The 19,577-nt window shown below is 37.1% G+C and overlaps 1 protein-coding gene across 2 annotated transcripts in view; it reads left to right on the top strand.

The window, feature by feature from the left end:
* The first annotated feature begins 314 nt into the window (after positions 1 to 314).
* The window catches only part of COL1A1 (collagen type I alpha 1 chain), a 40,213-nt gene continuing 20,950 nt past the window's right edge, over positions 315 to 19,577 (top strand). The window contains exons 1-25 of one of the 2 annotated variants that reach the window (XM_026710888.2): positions 327 to 535; positions 2,851 to 3,042; positions 3,948 to 3,985; positions 4,093 to 4,128; positions 4,724 to 4,816; positions 5,382 to 5,456; positions 6,753 to 6,797; positions 7,974 to 8,027; positions 8,310 to 8,363; positions 9,031 to 9,084; positions 9,521 to 9,574; positions 10,463 to 10,516; positions 10,618 to 10,662; positions 11,798 to 11,851; positions 11,958 to 12,002; positions 12,295 to 12,348; positions 13,321 to 13,419; positions 13,664 to 13,708; positions 13,800 to 13,898; positions 14,823 to 14,876; positions 14,975 to 15,082; positions 15,762 to 15,815; positions 17,358 to 17,456; positions 19,243 to 19,296; positions 19,394 to 19,492. In XM_026710888.2, the coding sequence (XP_026566673.1) occupies positions 454 to 535; positions 2,851 to 3,042; positions 3,948 to 3,985; positions 4,093 to 4,128; positions 4,724 to 4,816; positions 5,382 to 5,456; positions 6,753 to 6,797; positions 7,974 to 8,027; positions 8,310 to 8,363; positions 9,031 to 9,084; positions 9,521 to 9,574; positions 10,463 to 10,516; positions 10,618 to 10,662; positions 11,798 to 11,851; positions 11,958 to 12,002; positions 12,295 to 12,348; positions 13,321 to 13,419; positions 13,664 to 13,708; positions 13,800 to 13,898; positions 14,823 to 14,876; positions 14,975 to 15,082; positions 15,762 to 15,815; positions 17,358 to 17,456; positions 19,243 to 19,296; positions 19,394 to 19,492 (1,740 nt within the window). In that variant the 5' untranslated portion in view covers positions 327 to 453. Of the gene's footprint in view, positions 536 to 2,850; positions 3,043 to 3,947; positions 3,986 to 4,092; positions 4,129 to 4,723; positions 4,817 to 5,381; positions 5,457 to 6,752; positions 6,798 to 7,973; positions 8,028 to 8,309; positions 8,364 to 9,030; positions 9,085 to 9,520; positions 9,575 to 10,462; positions 10,517 to 10,617; positions 10,663 to 11,797; positions 11,852 to 11,957; positions 12,003 to 12,294; positions 12,349 to 13,320; positions 13,420 to 13,663; positions 13,709 to 13,799; positions 13,899 to 14,822; positions 14,877 to 14,974; positions 15,083 to 15,761; positions 15,816 to 17,357; positions 17,457 to 19,242; positions 19,297 to 19,393; positions 19,493 to 19,577 lie in introns of both variants that reach the window. The other variant, XM_087917083.1, reaches the window with a different exon arrangement.

Here is a 19,577-nt window from a genome sequence, read left to right as displayed (position 1 = left end):
CTTTCCATTCTCTCAGTTCATACCCTTCTAGTCCTCCCTCTTCTTGAAAAGTGCACTGCCAAATGAAAACTTCCACTAATTTGGGGATTAACATGGTCCATTCTTTTGAGACTGGGTAGAAAGGGGCTTGGCTTGGCTTCTCAACTTTTTGGGAGTGTGTGCATGCATGTGTGTGTGTTTGTGTGTGGTGTGCATGTCTGAGGGTAGGCTGCGTTTGCTGATTGGCTGAGAGGCTGGCCCCAAATCCCCCCCTTCAACACTCAGGAGAAAGCGAAGAAGGGATCCACCTCTAGGACATTGGATCATATAAAAAGGGAACCTAAAAACTTGACAGTCAGTAGGAAGTTTCTGCTGGGGTCTGGAGTGGAACTAGATAAAGCAGACCGTCCCTGTATGACTGGACACTAAAGCAGAACCTAGGATACAAAGAGTCTTCATGTCTAATATTTAGACATGTTCAGCTTTGTGGATTCCCGGTTACTGCTTTTAATAGCAGCAACTGTTCTACTCACCAAAGGCCAAGATGAAGAAGATGGTATGTACAGTGCTTTGTGTGTGTTTTTTTCACTCTCTGTATAAATTAAGTGACAGTTTTTATCATATCCTGAGAGGAGGAGAGTGCATTTTCTCTTATTCTTTAACTGTTCTGTGTTGAACATAAAGCTGTCTCCTTCTCCGCCCCACCCCCATCCCTTGCAAATCATTTAAAATCAGAAAACACAGAGCAAGAGTCGACCCTTCCTACAAAATAGGGCGGTGGCAAAGCAAAGAGAGATGTTAACATTTTGTCATGTTTTGCTGTAATTGAAATTATTGTCATATGTGCTACACAAATAAATCTGGGCAACGTAAGTACATATGACGATAAATTCTGAGGCTGTTGTTATAATTGTTAAAAGGGGAAGATCAGTACATCTCCTTGACCTTTCAGAAGTTTTTAAGGCTGCCTTGAATGTAGGGACAGAAGTTTTGGAAAGCTGAAAAGTAAAATTTTTATATCACCTGACTTCTTTTATATCCATGATAGAGCAGCATTTAATGGAGAACATGAACTTTTTGAAAAACGAACTTAAGCAGCTGTGGATAGCCTTGGGCATTGTGGGGTATTTTTTTTTTCCTGGTTTCCCTCTCTCTCTTTTTTCCTTGCCTTGGGGAAAAGCAACAAATTGGACCAATTCAAAGCCTTGTGCTGTCTTGCCAAGTTCGGCAACGCAAGGTTTGGGAGAGGGAAAGGGAGTGGGCTGTCATTGGGGAGGAACAGAAAGGGGATATTCAGCAAATGATGGAAAAATCATTGGAAAGTTGCTTAGAAAACTAAGACACAAAGATTGTGAGCCAGAGGAAGTGGCTTATAGAAAATAAGCCTGCTGCGCTGACTTGCTAAAGAAGCCTGCAGAAGCCATCAAAAAACTATTAAGTTGGAGGGTGGTGGGGGAAGCTTCAAAATGATTCATAAGGAAAATGTTTCAGCAATCTATCAAGCACAAAAGTCTAGACATCATTTCACAGACAAAGCCTTTTGGATGGCGAATGTTTCAGAATGACTTACCGCCTCTAGTCAAAAATAACCAGTGGTGACATCTAGTGGCCATGAAGAAATTCTCTTTTGCTTTTGGCTACTAAGTCATTCCGAGGTAGCCTTCCAACTCGGTTGTGGGGGTGGCCTTCAAAGTAATTGACATCAATCAAATGAGACTCCTGAGTCAAGGATTAAATATGCCTATTGAACATCTCTCCTGCCCACTTTGGGAGGAAAGAAAATTGAGATGCCTTAGCAGAGAACTTTGGTGACGTCTGATTTCAAATTGTGGATATTTTGCTGCCATCTTGTGGATAGTTTGCACTTTTATTGCAATATTCAGAGAAATTTTATTTTCCTATGGATCTTTTTCTTTTCTTGCTTTTAAAAAAAAAAAATCCCAGAAACTACTTATTTTCATCTTGTTATTTCCCATCCATTGGCGCAAATCAAAATAAATATTTTTTTCTGGTTTGGGAAGTCTAGCATTGAAAATATACATATATATCTTAAAAGGAAGAACTCTAGTTTAGAAGGACCTGGCTCTGTGTCAAGATTTATAATTATGGTATTCTTTTATTTACTTTTCGAAATGACATATATTAGAAAAATTCTTTATTTTGGTTTTTTCTCCTTTAATTACTACTCTTGGCCTAAGCTAGATCTCTTCCATTTATCATGCAAAGAGCTAGCAAAATATTTCATCCAAGTCCACTGCACCTGCCTTGTGGAAACAGCCTTGCATTGGCTCATGCATGCCATGTCTCCTCTCCGAAATTCCTTTGATTCAATTCCCCCAAAGCACACATTATTGACAAGAAAACCATTTCTTCCCATTCATGAATCATCTTTCGATTCAGATGCCATTTTTGTTTCTCTTTCTTCTTCTTCCCCATCTCTTTCTTGTTTCAAAAGCTTATTAATTTATTTTTCCTTGCCTTGTGTTTGGTTTGGCTTCAGTGCCAAAATGCTGAGGTTACAAATTGGATGTAACAACTGGCTAGAGATTTTGTTTAAATTCCAAAGCTACTTGAAAGAGTTGCTTTGGAGTGAGCTTGTTTCCTGTGTCATAGAACTGTGCTTGATGAAAAGCAGATGCGGTTTTAAAAGCCCCACAGAGAATCAAGTCAGAACAGTGCAAGAAAGGAAAGCAAATGCTGAGAAAAACACCAACACAGGCATATGTTGTTCAATGGCACTGTTCTTAAAATGTCTCCCATTTTGCTGCTTTTGCTAGCACTTGGCCCAAAGAAGAGTTGCTCACATCTGCATCTTGTTTCTTTTATACCTTCTCTTTCTCTTTCCCTTCATCTTACCTTTATCTTCTACAGTCGAACCTGGAAGCTGCACGCACAATGGAAAAATCTACAAAGACAAATCACTTTGGAGGCCTGAAAAATGTGTGGTGTGCCTGTGTGACTATGGTACCCCACTGTGTGATACCATTGTATGCAAAGATGTATCAAACTGCCCCAATGCTGTAGTCTCTCCGGGCGAATGTTGTGCAGTTTGTCCTGGATCCGGTATGAGCTACTGTATAGTTTGTCTCCTTCCTAGCTGCTCTATCATCCCATCATAATTGTCCACTTTCTTCTGACAGCCAGAACTGTCACTCATACATTCTCATATACTCTGGTAGTGATCTATTATTAGTCCATTTTGCACATTTAGTCAAAACCCTCCGCCATTTACTTAAAATGCTTAACTTACTTTCAGTTACATATCTGTTTCTATTATTCTTATTCACTCTTTAAAAAATATCTAATTTTAAAACTAATCAGTCATGCCCATATGAACATTTAACATTTATTTATCCATTAATCCATTTGTCACTTATATAGTTACTTAATGCTGAGTTTTCATTCTAAATACTAATGGCAAATCATTGTTCTTACCCAAGGCTGCTTTCTGATCTCTTTCCATCGCAATCTATTCATTTGGATTTAATATACATTTTTATGAAAATCATTTGCAGGCAGGGAGGACACTTGCAGGGGAGATAATATCTATGGAGCTAGGCAAGATTTGAGGAGAGTAAAGTTTGGGGAAGATGTTTTTAAGGCTACAATATCAAGGCTTTATTGCATAGCAAAATAGCATATCATGGGGAAAAATTGGGTACTACTGTATTTGTTTGAAATGTGCGTAAATGAAATCTGCTTGGCATTAACAATCATACATGGCATTTTCTAATTAGGCCACTTATGATAGGAGTTTCAATGTTCTATTATCTGCTCAAATTAACTGGATTCATCCAACAGAAGACAGTGACTCTGATAAGCTTGTTTAACCCATAAGCTTCATTGCATTAAAAAAAAAACCTCATGGTAGGCAGGAGAAATTTAGAAGCTTAAAAAAAACCCCAATGAAACCATTTGGATGGTCACAATTTCTGGTTCTTAATACTCTTTTACATTTTATATTCAAGATTCTATTCCTGCTTACCCAGATGCCACCGGTGTAGAGGTAATTATATTTTTGCAAACCAAACTTCCATTTTTTTAGTTATGTCAATTTTTTTTATTCCTGTAACAATATGAATAATCCTTTTATTTTTTTCTTTTATTTGGCAGGGTCCTAAAGGAGAACCAGGCCCCAAAGGAGATAGGGTAAGCATGTATATGTTTGGCAGGTTATAGTTCAAATTTAAAGATAAAAATATAAAAGCTGTGTTCAAAAGTACGAAAAAAATATTTTGCAATACTGTGATTCAATATGGGAGATTGGTAATCTATCCTATAATTGCTCATACACATTATAGCAATACACATTGCTATAATTTTATGATTTGTATTACAAATACACATAATTCTGCCCATAAAATATTCAATACCTACATTTGTTACACCTCATCCAGTGGGAAGCATATTCCAATTTCACTGATTTGCTGTAACTTTCTAAAATAACAGTAAAATAAAATAGCACCACAATTAAAACTTATATGTCAGTTTCAATATTTAACTTTAGGGTTTTTTTTTTCAAAATGACATATGACCCCTTCATCAGGGATACATAATTAATACTTCAAAAAGTTCCCATCCTAGTTGTAGTCTTCTTTTTTAAGGTTTATGGGAAATATTAAAGTATCCCCCATTCAAATTTTGCAGAGTTGCAGGGAATTTTCAACAAGTTCTAATTTTGCTCGTAAATTAGAATATACTTTCATAATAGTAATATCTGACTTCTTCCTATATTTGTTTTCAGGGACTTCCAGGCCCCGCTGGCAGAGATGGCATCCCTGGACAACCTGGCCTCCCTGGACCTCCAGGCCCCCCTGGTCCCCCTGGCCTTGGTGGAGTAAGCAACATTAATTTGGTTATTTCAATATTCCACATTTACAGACCCCTCACATCCTGGACATAAACTGTTTCAACTCCTACCCTCAAAACAACGCTATAGAGCACTGCACACCAGAACAACTAGACATGAGAACACTCTGCTAGACAAATAATTCCCTCAACACAGTCCAACTATTTACAAAGTCTACATTATTATTACTAATAATCCTCTCATCCTTCCTTTCACCTATCTTCTCCCACTTATGACTGTATGACTGTAACCTTGTTGCTTGTATCTTAATGATTTTTATTTACTGTTTCCTAGTATAATTTGATTGCTTATTGTACCCTATGATTATTACTAAATGTTGTAGATTATGATTCTTGACTCTTGGCGAATGTATCTTTTCTTTTATGCACACTGAGAGCATTTTCACCAAGACAAATTCCTTGTGTGTTCATACTAGGCCAATAAAGAATTCTATTCTAGCCCATTCCATTCCATTCCATTCTATTCCATCAAATTATGTGGCACCTGTTAAGCACCTGTTCATGGGTCCTCTTTTTGCTCTTTCCTTTTTTAGAACTTTGCTCCTCAGATGTCTTACGGTTATGATGAAAAATCTGGTGGTGCTGGCCTTGCTGTTCCTGGCCCAATGGTAAGCGCTGGTGTCCTTAAGGTTTTGGATGCTAGGTGAAAGGAAGGGATTGCTGAGGACAAGGAAGAAAAAGAAAAACACTGAAACCTGCAATAGATGTATACTTTAAGTTATATGATAGAACAGAATAGAATAACAAAGTTGGAAGGGACCTTGGAGGTCTTCTAGTCCAACCCCCTGCCTAGGCAGGAAACCCTACACCACTTCAGATAAATGGTTATCCAACATTTTTTAAAAAAACTTCCAGTGTTGGAGCATTCATCACTTCTGGAAAGCTAGTTGTTCCACTGATTAATTGTTCTGTCAGGAAATTTCTCCTTAATTCTAAGTTGCTTCTATCCTTGATTACTTTCTACTCATTGCTTGATGTAAATGAGTTGACTCTTCTTGGTTCAATAACTATTAAGACCAGAAGGTGAATCTATGGAGCTATAGACACAGGTGTCATCAAAAGAATTCAGTGAAAAAGCAAAGGTTCCCCTATGTGGGTTCATTTTGCAGGAAAAAGTACTGCAGAAAAGCAATGAAGTTAGACCGGAAATCCAAGTAATGGGTATTCACTCATTTAAATAAGGCCCATAATGATAGCATGTGTGATTTATAATAAAACTTTATACAACTAACAGAGTTAGTTACAAGAAGCAGGTCATTGCAATCAGTGGGGTTGAAGACCATAATGTTACAATGGCTTCTTAAAGATTATAATTACATTGTCTTCTTAATTGAATGGAGAATTGCAGTTAAGGACAATAACTTGAATTTAAGCTGTGATTACTATGTCTACATTTTTTTTTGTAATAAAAAGTAATTGAAACATGGCTTAAATTCATCCCTTAATATGGCTTTAAGTGAAGCAGAAATGGACAACCTGCTTTTAGCTTCTGAAAAGAAGGAAGCAATATTCAGATGTTTTGCTCAAGAGGGAATGATCCATTTTGCCTTGTACTTCACCTTAAACTAAAAGCTAATGGCAACCCACCCATCACTTGCAAATTACATGTCACTGTTAACATAGCAATTATAAAATACATTTCAAAAATCAATGTAGAAACTGAAGTTGGACCATGAGATATGAAAAGACTGATGAAAGTTAACTTTGAAAATGAAGTACAAGGCCAGACTTCCTCAACAAAACAGTTCTACAATGTATGGTTAATGAAGGTTTCAAAATGATCAAACAAGATCAGGGCAATATGATGATTATATAGACTTTAAGAACATAGATATCCACCAAAGTGAAGGAAAAATTGTACCAATTCAGTTTAAGCTGACTATTTATTTCTTGGTGATGTTTAGGGTCCAGCTGGTCCCCGTGGTCTTCCCGGACCCCCAGGTGCTCCTGTAAGTATTTTCTGAATTTTATATAATAACAAAGATACATACATTTGTTACTACATTTCAAAATCTTTTTATTCCTTCCTCATTTTTAAAGAGCAGAGACTTTGTAAAAGTGAGGATTTATCATGTTGCAGACAACAAGAATTTTATGCTCTGCTAAGTTATTAATGGACATCAGTCACACTTATTCAAAATTAGTACAAAACTGTTTAAATCGTGCAGAATCCCACACAGAACTGGAGAGAGAGTTTTATAGTGCAAAGGTGTTAGTAGCATTTTTGTGTGGAAGGCCTAGACTACTATTATTTACAATTATTTCTCAAGACAACCCAGAGAGGTGAATACAAGGGAAGAAAGACAAGTTATATTCATTTTCCTCTGTGATATTGGGGATGCCACCTTCCTTGTACAACTTTAAACTTGGAAACACATAATAGGCATTCATTCAGAGAAACAAACAAGAGACATTATTTGCTTTGCAGAACTTGCTTATTGTAAATAAATAAACAAATAAACAAATAAATAAATAAGACTTTCTTAAATCCATCCCTTCTACACTAATCCTAATATGTCAGGAGAATTTAATTCCTCTTTAATCTGCTCTGTATTTCTCAGAGACATCGTATTTTGCTTCTTTTTATTTACTGCACAATCAACCATTCAGCCTCAGTGACCTTTGGGTCAACATATCCCTAACAGAAATTTGTAGTCTATATTTGAGTAATGAAAATGGAGTGTAGAGAAATTCAGTAAATTAACTAGGTGGGAAAACAGTCAGCTTCTCTACGAAAGCCATTGTTTCATGCCAGGCAAAATGCAGGGCTAAAGATATGAAGGCAGGAGTCAGAAATGGAAATGAACGACCTGTAGCTGACAATGTCTATGGAGATTCTTAGTTATCCAGGTCATGGTAGTTCCAAAGGTGCTTTTGAAAGGGCAACTGGACTTTGTTTTTTCTTTGAAGATGTTTTGCTTCTCATCCAAGAAGCTGAAGAAACATCTTTTTGGGGGGAATGGGAGGGGGGGGGACGAAGAAAGTCCAGCTGCCTTTTCAAAAGCATATTTGGGACATGTCAGGAAATGTTTATGGATCTTCAATAGTGCAGCCCAGAACAAATAAGGGTGTTCTTTGGAATTGCTTTTTTGTTTAACGTATACATCCCTGCTTTAAATTTCCAGGGCCCCCAAGGTTTCCAAGGTCCCCCTGGTGAGCCCGGCGAGCCTGGTTCTTCTGTAAGTATTGTGTGACGTTCTTTTGCCTTTTGGGGGTGGATGGAGGGCCCTATATTATGTTTATAGCCAGCCAGAACAGTCTTCTGGTTGTTGTTTTTCCTTCCAGTTGTTGTTTTTTTAATTTATTTTTTTATTACCTAGAATAGTCTTTGAATGTAAACGTGCTATAGATAGGTTTCTGTTCAAGTCTGTTCTATCTATATCAGCAAGGTTATAAATAGGAGCACAGATGTATTAGTTCAAATTGTAATGTCTTTGTTTTTTTCTCAATAAATTATCTAGGGTCCAATGGGTCCTCGTGGTCCAGCCGGTCCCCCTGGCAAGAATGGAGATGATGTGAGTGACTATATCATTCTCTGGGAAGGAGGAAACTCCCCATTTTTTCTCTAATTCTCCATAGATAGAATATACACCTTCCAACCAAATATGACAAACGTGCTTCTCTCAACCTACAAGTTTGAGGGAACTGATTAATGAAGTATCAGTCCTGTCTTGTCTTCTGAAAAAATGTAAGTCTAGCAGTAGAAAACAATTGCAAAAATGATTTTTTTGTGGGGGATCTCACTTCTCTTCCTGGAAACTTACTCTTGTTCTCTTTGGTCCCCCTATTATGCACTGCAGTAAATGGCAGATCTCCAAAAGATAACTATTAATTTTACTACATGCTTGATCTTGCTATTTATCTTATATTTTTAAAAAAATACACTATTAAATCATCCAAGGGGCAGTTTAAGATGCCAATTCCTCAAAAGGTATTTGTAGAGTTCAGGTAACTTAACAAACTAGATCTTCTTAATTATTGCACACTATTTTTTCTTCTAACTTCCTGTTTCCAATGTCAAGATCAGAGATCTCAGAGTTCAAGCAATAACTTTTGATTGGTTTCTGCAAATCTTAAAGATCTCTTTTGCAAGAGGATTTAGGTCCCTTTTAAAAAAATACTCTCTGATTTCTTAATTATCACTGTTTTAGCTTAGGTTTTTTTCTGCTTTTTTTCTCCAAGGGTGAAGCTGGAAAACCTGGCCGTCCTGGTGAGCGTGGTCCTTCTGGTCCACAGGTAAGATGCCTTGTCCATATATGGAGGAAGGAATGATGGGTTAGTTAGCCAACAATTGTTTAGTTATGATGAATCATATATTGTCCAACTGCTCAAAATGTATTTTTGTTCATAGAAAGGATATAAATACAAAGCTTTAATAGTGAGATAGGTTGTGGGAGGGAAATGGAATCTCACAAATATGTATCAGGACAATTGAAAGATTGGGTTAGAGAAGATAAGCTGAAGTACTGAAATCATTTTGGTAGCAATGTTTGATTTCTAAATAATAAATGAGGGGGGAAAAACACCCTTTTTCAGTTCATTATCTTAAATAAGTGCAATGATAGGAGGCTAGTCTTGAAATGGGGACCTGGCTAAGCCACAGGCTGAAAAGTGAATTGCCATATTTCTTTCCTTTCTTTATTCTCAAGAATGTCTTGCTTGTTTTTTTCAGGGTGCCCGTGGCCTTCCTGGAACCGCTGGCCTCCCAGGCATGAAGGGACACAGAGTAAGCACGCTTCAATCATTCAACGCCCAACATCATTCACAAGTTCTACAATTCAAAATCTGCCAAAGCTAGATTACTACTTAAATTGTTTGTGCACGTCTTCCGGAGATTTTTAGGAATTGCACTTTTCAAAATGTTAATAGCGTTTGTAGTCATTTGTCAGAAAGCGTTCACTCCGTAATTCCTGGCATTCATTATGGCCACAAATATAGACCACATAGTCAAGTGAACTTAAGAATATACTATAGCTTCATAATTTCTTATGTCTCCTAATTTAAAAGGCATAGAAAACACAAGCAGACAAGTCCTTTCAACAGATTCTTTTTTTAAAAAAAACATCTAGCTAGTTTCTAAAAATTGGATATTCTATATACTTATGGTTCCTGATAATTCATCCATCCTGGGGCTCACAATAGTCAAAGTCATTTAACATTTAGCTCCTGTTAATGATTTATATGATGTTTGTACTGTAATATAGGTAGGTCTTGACTCACAACAACAGTTGAGTCCAAACTATTTGTTGCAAAGGGAAATGTTTGTTAATTTTGCCCCATATTTGACCTTTCTTCCCACCTTCATTAAGTGAATCACTGCCATTGTTAAGTCAGTAACATGGTTGCTGAGTGAATCTGTATTCCCCATTAACTTTGCTGGTCAGAAGGTCGCAAAAGATGCTCACATGACACTTGGACATTGCAACCATCATAAATATGAATCAGTTGTCAAGCATCTAAGTTTTGATCACATGACCATGGGGATGTTGCAGTAGTCATAAGCGTGAGAAACAGTCATAAGTGCCATTGTAACTGTTGAACATTTCATTTTCTGTTCTTCATCCTTCTTATTATCCACTTAATAATAAATACATATTATCCCTATCTTCTTTAGGGATTCAGTGGTCTTGATGGTGCTAAAGGTGATACTGGTCCTGCAGGCCCTAAGGTGAGCGTCCATTTTAAGTACATGCCTTTGTTTGATACAAAATTCCACCTCCGTCCATTTTAACAACTGGCATTGTCATTTCTTCTTTTCTTTCCTTCTAGGGTGAGCCTGGCAGCCCTGGTGAAAATGGTGCTCCCGGACAAGTAGTAAGTATATATCTTCATCCTCCTTTGATCCATTGTTCTAAGAAATATAGGCTATATAGCAATAATTTAGATGAACAATAGATGTGTTTAAATTATACCATCGACCAAAGCAACTTATTTTGCCCTGGAGGGAGAAAAAAATCTAATTGTATCATAGTACTTTGATTGTCTGGTTGTCTGAGACAAAATCTATAAGAAATAGCAAGAATATCTGTCGAAACCCGACAAAACTAATGATCCATTGTGGCACTGTAGAGAGAAAGGAAGATAATCTTTACAGAGATGTTCAGGAATTGTTACCTAAGCAAAAGGAATCTGAAATATTTTTTTAAGTCCAGTTCAGTGAGATAATATCCAGAAGTAACTCAGGCAGATGCCTTCCTAATTCCCTGGAGTATAAGAAGGAGGAGAGAGGTAGCATAATCAAATTTGTGAGATTCAGGGTACATGCCATCTCAGTGAAAGTAGTTTTAGTCTTCACAAGAAGTTGATATCCTGGTGTGGCCTATCTAGTGGCACTGAGACCCAGACAGAGAAAACAACAGTGGAATAGAAAATATTATGAGAATTATTATACTATTTAAAGGTAGTATAGACATCCTTTTGTAATTTGGCCAAAGATACAAAATAAGATAAGATAATCTAGTTCCACATTACTATTAACAGAAGGCAAATTTGAAAGAGCATACAAAAGTCATTTCTAAATCTAACCTTAAACGAGCCTCCAATATAAAGGAAAAATACTTGATATTAAGAATACAAGGGATTGTGTCAAGTAGAAAGAATGCTAAATTCATAATAGAACTGAGTGTTACTTTTAAATGTATTTATATGTAGCTCCATACCAACAGGAAAACCTAGTGAGAAAAAAGAACCACATGATATATCTGAGAAAAGAGAGGTTTTAAAAATTAACTCCTAGATATAGAAAAGTATAATTCCTATAGCTCTCTACAACCCCTATGGCTTTCCAGTAAATAAGTAAATTTCTAAAACTTACTTAAGACATGACAGTTTTAGAAATGATAAACGCTAAATATAATTAAAATTAATGGAAAGTATAAAGGTATAAGGATTAGATCCAGTCAAAGTACTTTTTAACTGATCTTTTCCCCTCCTTGTTTCTTCTAATTAGGGCCCACGTGGTCTTCCTGGTGAGAGAGGACGTCCAGGCCCTGCTGGCCCAGCTGTAAGTGCATTCCTCTCAACTTTTAAATTGCAATGTATTCATAGTATATCCTCTTTCACACCTTGTGTAATTTTGTAGGTAATTCAAATGCCCATTCTCCTTACAGGGTGCTCGTGGTAACGATGGCGCTGCTGGAGCTGCTGGTCCCTCAGTAAGTATTTCTCTCATTTGCTTCTCTCAGAGAGTCTTCCTATTGCATGATTGGAGAGCCTTTTTTCAAGAGAGGGGAGGTCCTTTAATAGAAGGGGAAGACTAATCTTCCAAGCTTTCTGCCCTAAGTGAGGATATTCTTCGATTCTTTCAAGTTTGCCTTGATTCTATTTTTCCTTATTTCAAAGGCCAGAGTTAATACAGATCAGGCAGTATTAAGAATTATTAATTTGGAATAGTATGAAAATGCTGTATAATCAACCCTTAATCTCTTTTCTTTTTTCTTTTAATAGGGTCCCACTGGTCCTGCTGGTCCCCCTGGATTCCCTGGTCCTGCTGGTCCTAAGGTAAAGATGATGATGATGATGATGATGATGATGACTGAATTTATTTGCTGTCCACCTCCTGTTTCAAGGCGACTCCAAATGGCCTTGAAAGATGACTAACTTGACTTTGCAATGCATTTGTGTTACAAAAGTATTAAATTTGTTCAATTTCGCTGCTGATTTTTTTTTATAGCTTTTCTCTTTTTTTAAAGAAATAAATTAAGAAATAAAGATTGGGGGGAGTTATCTCTCGGGTTTCTTTACAGACGAAGGCATCAATCTCTATCATACTTTACTATTTCTTAGCAAGTGGGCTACAAAGCATTCCTTGGGGAAAAAAATGTATGGACAGAAATGATATGCCTGAACTTGAAAAAGTTCCTGCTTTAAGCTCCCACCATTCTAGTTTGCTAAAGTACTCAGGAGTCTCAAGAATTCCTTGTTTAGGAATCAGGGGATACATTTGAAGTTAAATATAAGCCCAGATTTACATACCGAAAAGGGATTGCTGGCCTAGGAAAAGAGAAGGTTTAGGGACCAGATGTGAGAAGCTCATATTAAATTATGGCTTATTTCAGTATTTACCATAAGAAGGAAACAACTGCATGAACTATTATATGAAGTTTTAAATATTAGTTGAATAATATGCAATAAGCACATAACTGAAAGTTGAATAAGATGCAATAAACACATAGCAACAATGTTCAATAATATAAGAATGAGATTTAAACTTTATATAAAGGCCTCCATCACATACAACAGGCCTTGAAAGTCTGAAATGGATGACTCAAGAGTAAGACCTTATGGTATCTAGATGGGATTGGGAGATCATGAAGTCTGATTAACTAGGATAGTGTTATAATGCAACCAACTAGAAGATGAAATTGTCTTGGAGAGACTAAGCATGATGCCTTGGGATTAACCAGGGAGAAAGATGTGCATCAACCCAGGGAGGTCTGCACATTTATGGATCTTCACTGTCTTCTTGCACAGGGTGAAACTGGTCCTCAAGGTGCTCGTGGTGGTGAAGGCGCTCAAGGTGCTCGTGGAGAGCCTGGCCCAGCTGGTCCTGCTGGTGCAGCTGGCCCTAGTGTAAGAATTACCTCTTTCTTTCCCCATGCTTCTGATTTATTAAAAAAATGATGTTCCACTTCTTAATTTTAATAGCGCATGTATTCACTTATTTCTTGGACAGCACTTCAGTCTTCTCAAGATTAATGGTGAAGGTTGAAGATAATTTATTGCATGGTGTGCCAGCAGAGGAGACAAAAGACATGACTTATACATTCAATGAACTAATATAATAATTATTTGTTTTTGTTTTTCTCTGCTTTAGGGAAATCCTGGTTCTGATGGTCAACCTGGTTCTAAAGGTGCCCCTGTAAGTATCTTTTAATCCCAAGAACTCTCTTTATTCTTGTCATTGTCTTTATTCTTTGCCACTTCTCTCAACCTCTCTGCTTTACTTCTAGGGTGCTCCTGGTATTGCTGGTGCTCCTGGCTTTCCCGGTGCTCGTGGAGCAGCTGGACCTCAAGGTCCCAGTGGTGCTCCTGGTCCCAAGGGTAATAGCGTAAGTACTATCCAACTGATCTTCACCTTTAATCTTATCAACTATCAATTGGTGTCACCTGAATACATTGAATTATATATTGACCAATAATGAGAATCATATGCATAACAGTCCAGTCTTCTTAGAGGGCACTAGAGTGGACCACATGGATTTCAGATCTCTCTCTTTTAAAGACTATTGTACAGACTAACATCTAGTTCTCTCAGGTAGCTGTTCTATGATTAATGGGTGGTAGAACAGCATATTAATACAAATCTCAACTTCTTTGGCCACTAAAGGAGATAGAGAATCCATTCTACCATATCATTACTCAACCAGGAGATATATATTTGAATATTCTTTAGTATAACCTCTTCATCAAGGGTTTAATATTACAATATTTAAATTCATGTAGCCAGTTATCCAGAAGCGAACCCTGATAAAGATAGAAAAGAATATTGTTTTAAAATATTTTGCTGGATAGAACACCAGCTTTCTTGATTTGGCATCAGATTACATATCCCTTTCAGCAAACATTGGTTTTCAACATTTTAAAATGAACATCATTGCAATATAAACTGATACATTGACTAGATGGAATAGTTATAAAAACATGGAATATGATGGTATGGAAATGTGGGCTTTAAAGATAACCATTTCAAAATTATTGACTAAAGTTTTATTGCTCACAAATCCCACAGTTTCTTGTTCTCATAAGATGCTTATATCAACCGAACCATAGTGGAAAGACCTCTTTCACCTAGTTCTCTTCCATACCACCAATTCTTTATAAAGATTATCCAGTTGTTTCCCTAGATTATATAATTAATAAATTCTTACATCGCCTTATTTTGTTGCAAGATATAAAATAAGACAAATCCACTGTTGCAATGTTGCACTACATGAGATATGTTGTTTTATATTTTTGCCTTTTCTTAACTTTAGGGTGAACCTGGTGCTCCCGGAAACAAAGGAGATGCTGGAGCTAAAGGCGAAGCTGTAAATATTTCACCTAAATACATTTATAATTTTATTTCTCTTATTATTTTACTTTACCTCTCCTACAACTTATTTATATCCTTCACTTTATCTTCTAGGGTCCCGTTGGTGTCCAAGGCCCCCCTGGTCCACCTGGTGAGGAAGGCAAGAGAGGATCTCGTGGTGAGCCAGGACCTGCTGGATTGCCTGGACCTGCTGGTGAACGTGTATGTAACAATGTTTATTGTTTGTTAACCTTTGCATACTGAATGTGTTTAGAACAACGTATGCAGAAAAACATATTTGTCTTACGGGTTCATAATATTTAGTTAGACTGATGGAGAATTGCTAAGCTGAATTACAGGTGTTATTGAAGCAGGCCAGGTGGGAAGATTTAACTAATTTTAATAAGTCAGAGGAATGCCTTCCTGGGGAAAAGCCATCCATAAAACAAGGTGCGCAACATTTCAAAGGAAACTAAATTAAAACAAGGCACTACTGTTTCCTCTGGTAATAAGTTAGGAGAGACTAAGCTTTCCGTTCTACATGGCAGTGGCTTTTTAAAGCCTTTCCTTTATTTGCAAGGCATATGTCCTAATTTAAGGCAAGAGGCAAAGTAACAAATAGGTGCTTTTGACTCTGATCAGGGAACTGAATTAGAATTCTTGTGAAAAGAATATCATCCTGAATCTGAAGTTGGCATTTAGTGATGATTATGCCATTTAGCTTTTCGTTCTTTCTAGCAGAATGCTGGTTACTAGAGTTGCTGCAACTGTCTTTTTATAGTCACACAAAAACAAATGACTCCATATTGACATTTTGAAAGGAGAGACCTCTTTGTAGGTTACTTGGTAACAACAATACTTTTTTTCTAACAATGATAATTTTTTTAATCTTGTGTCACAGGGTGCTCCTGGAAGCCGTGGTTTCCCTGGTGCTGATGGCATTTCTGGTCCCAAGGTGGGTTGTATGGATCTTGTGGATAATAAATGGCTAAACATTCCCTTGATCTCCTATGGGCTAGCCAGACATCTATCTATCTATCTATCTATCTATCTATCTATCTATCTATCTATCTATCATCTATCTATATATTTATCTATCTATCTATCTATCTATCCATTCATCTATCCATCCATCTCTCTCTCTCTATCTATCTATCTATCTATCTATCTATCTATCTATCTATCTATCTATCTATCTATCTATCTGTTTGCATATTTTTCTGTGTCTAGAGCTGATTTCTGATTATCAAAATACAACCTTTGATTGTTTTTGCCCTGCCCTTCCAAGGTGTATAGGCTAGCAAAAGAGAAGCCACATCTAAAACAATATTTTTTTAGAAGTACTGATAATATATAAGCATACACATTTGTGGCTCCTCCATGTTCCTCTCTTTATTGAAGCAATTTGCTCGAGATCATGTTCAGTGAATTTGTGGCATACAGAAACTCACATGTCTAAGGTTCTTATTGCCTAGGAAACAGGAAAACTGAAAGTCTTCCTTGCCACATCCTTTTTATAGCCTTTCAATTTTGTCTGAAGGAGTTGAATAGTACTGTGAGGATTTATAAGAGCTAAGGGGCCTGGCTGGTTTTCCCCGCCATAATTACATGATCACTTATCTCACACACAAAAAGTCACTCTGGGTAGCATGGAAGAAGATGGTAAGAATTAATATATATAAAAGGCGATTATTGTTTTAGAATGTTTAGAATAAAAAACACAAGGCTAAGAGAGAACAGCAGATGTTAATAACAAAGGAATCACGTTAGTATATCTCACCCATCCTCTCAGCCCCCCATATCTGATGGCATAACCAGATTCTAGGGGAATTTAATAGGGATGGAACCAACCTCACTTAACAAAAAGTAGGAAAATTTATTCCTATGAATTGTATTAGAGCTGTTTTGCAAATCTTCATTGTCCTTATACTTAGTAGGACTAATAGCACTTGCTATCATACCTTTAATAGTCCTGGGCATTCTGCTATCTCTCTGGGCACCAGACAATATTGTAAATAAAATCCCTACTCTCCCATACATTTTACTTCACTGAAATCTACAGGGACTTTTTTGTTCTTTTTTTTTCTCTTCTAATGATCAGATCTTGCCTCCTCCCTGTCCATATTGCTTTTTTCTGGCTCATGTTTTGTTCCTTGCTCACATTAGAATTACCTAAATACATGTCAGGTGGGGAGATCTCAAACATGTGTGTTTGTTTGCCAAAAGTACAGAGAATTTTACACTTCTTGCTCAAGTTGTGGAGCTCTGGACTTTGGGTATAATTGTGAGGTTTGCTTTGTCTCAGAATCTGCTTTCATGAACGTGTATAATATCTGCAGCCAAAGCCATCATTGCCAGACATATCCATTCCTTTCCTTCCTTAGATACACTCTTCATAGTCTTAATATCACACAGAGGCCTCTTAAACTAAGGAGAAATGAAAATCTAGGATGTACCTGGTCTTAGTAGCTTTTCTTGATGCCTTTCCTTCTTCCAGGGCCCTCCTGGTGAACGTGGAGCTCCCGGCCCTGCTGGACCTAAAGGGTCTACTGGTGAAGCTGGACGGACTGGTGAGCCTGGTCTTCCTGGAGCCAAGGTAAGCAAATAGCAACTTTGCTCAGAAGAAGAGAGCAAATGGGAAAATATCCTCAAGCTGCCCATTGGCTCCTAGCCAGTGGGAAATGGGACACATTCTACCACACCTGTCCACTCCTGTGCATCATTTGGGCCCTACAGCGGCAAAGCACATTGATATATAACATTGATATATAACCTAGTTTCCTCTTTATTATATTAAACATTGTCATAAACAAGGATTTTACCATATGCAAAGTAATTCAATTCTCCCAACTAAGTGAATTAGTAGCAAGGTTATTTTTCATTCAATCACTTATATCACATTTCACTCATAGGATAATGAAGCAGAGAAATAAATAGACTAAATTAAAAGGAATTAGTTCCTTGCAGTGGTTTTATTGTTCTATTTTAGTTATGTTTCTGAGCATATGTGAACTGGAACAAATACTTTCAAAACTCATCAAAATGAAGGCAATGCTAATCCAAAATATTGGCTCCTTTTGGATTGGGGTTTGATATAATCATGATTGCACTGGCCATTTAGCATTAAGATATGAATGTATTTTCCAGGTGAGACTCTGAGGGGGGAGAAGGAAAATCAAGGCCGTAAAATAATTAGCAATGAAACAACAGTTGCAGGACTAAAATGTCATTAAAAAAACCCTTTTCATAAACATAAACTTTAATGTAGAAAAAATTATGGAATCAAATATGCCAGTTGCAAACTGAATTTAGGATTTAGAAATCAAATTCAGTTGTTCTACCAATGGTTTACATTAAGCTCATAAATTCTGTTATAGTGAATGAATTGCTTCCTAGCTCTTTCTTTGGCACAAAATTGTCACTGTAACTTCTTTCTATTGTGTGTTGTGTGTTACACTGGGAAATATTTTAGGATATTATTATTATCATCATTCCCTTACCCTAATCCTTATTCTCATCCTACTCAATTGAGTTCATGTATTAAGCCATTCGAACATAAAACCTTACAGCAACAAACAATTAGTATTAAAAATACTAAGATAAACCAGTGATGCTTTTCCACTGGGTGTTTTATTTTTTAAATGACTCTTCATCCTTAATCAAAACATTGCTTATTTGGTTGACCATGGATCATTTATTAATCATTCAAAAGTTTGCACACTTGAAGGCGGTTGAAGGGAAGCAAGAAACAAACATGGTCAAAACACAAATGAACAGTGCAATTGTGTTGCAGAAGAAACCCTTAAAGTACAGGGCATATTTCTTCCACAGAAGAAATGCCCAATCAGGAATTCTTACGAAATACAGCTTATGTGTTCAGGTGTTTTAAAATGGAAAACAGGGTTTCTTAAATGCTTAACAGGTACGTCTATTGCCTTAAAGCCTACAAAGTCTAGTCCAGCTTGTGCAACGTTAAAAGTTGTAACTTACGATCTTTATAGAAGTTTCTGTAGCATAAAAATCAGATCTGTGCAATGTCATACATTGTAGAGGCAAAGATAAGATATATAGCTTCCCCATCTGTCAGGCCCCAAACTCTAAAATGACACATGACAATTCTTCCAAGCCAATTTCTCTATTGTTTCATTCCTATAGACAAAATTTCAACCAAACTGAAAACTCTACTATTTGCACGCACAGTGTACTTTGTGAACTATTAGGGAGGACCTGTCTTCACCCTCTTTCTTTCATACATGATATAAGGGCAGAGTTAACTCTTATTCCTCTGTAAAGTAGCCCTTCCCTCTTAGGGATCCATCTTCTCTTTATATCTCATCACACCAATTCACAAATTTTCTTCTTCTTTTTCCCTCCTTTTCTAGGGTCTGACTGGTAGCCCTGGTAGCCCTGGATCTGATGGCAAGACTGGACCTGCTGTAAGTATTGAGGGTACTTATTGGGATCAGCCTTAAATTTTGCAAAAGGGAAAAAAAATGGGGGGAAAATGGGCTTATTGTTACCTTTCTCTTGTAGGGCCCTGCTGGTCAAGATGGTCGCCCTGGACCTGCCGGTCCACCTGGTGCAAGAGGTCAAGCTGGTGTGATGGGATTCCCTGGACCTAAAGGCTCTGCTGTAAGTAACACTTCATATTTACTTCCTGAATGACATGCTTTATGGGTAAGGTACAAGGATGACGTCTCCTTCTCTTCCTCAAATG

Source organism: Pseudonaja textilis, chromosome Z (genome assembly GCF_049901715.1).
Source record: "Pseudonaja textilis isolate UNSWEBS1 chromosome Z, rPseTex1.2, whole genome shotgun sequence".
Classification (NCBI taxonomy): domain Eukaryota; kingdom Metazoa; phylum Chordata; class Lepidosauria; order Squamata; family Elapidae; genus Pseudonaja; species Pseudonaja textilis.
The sequence above is the reverse complement of the archived record's forward strand: the minus strand, read 5'-3'. Positions and strand labels throughout refer to the sequence as shown.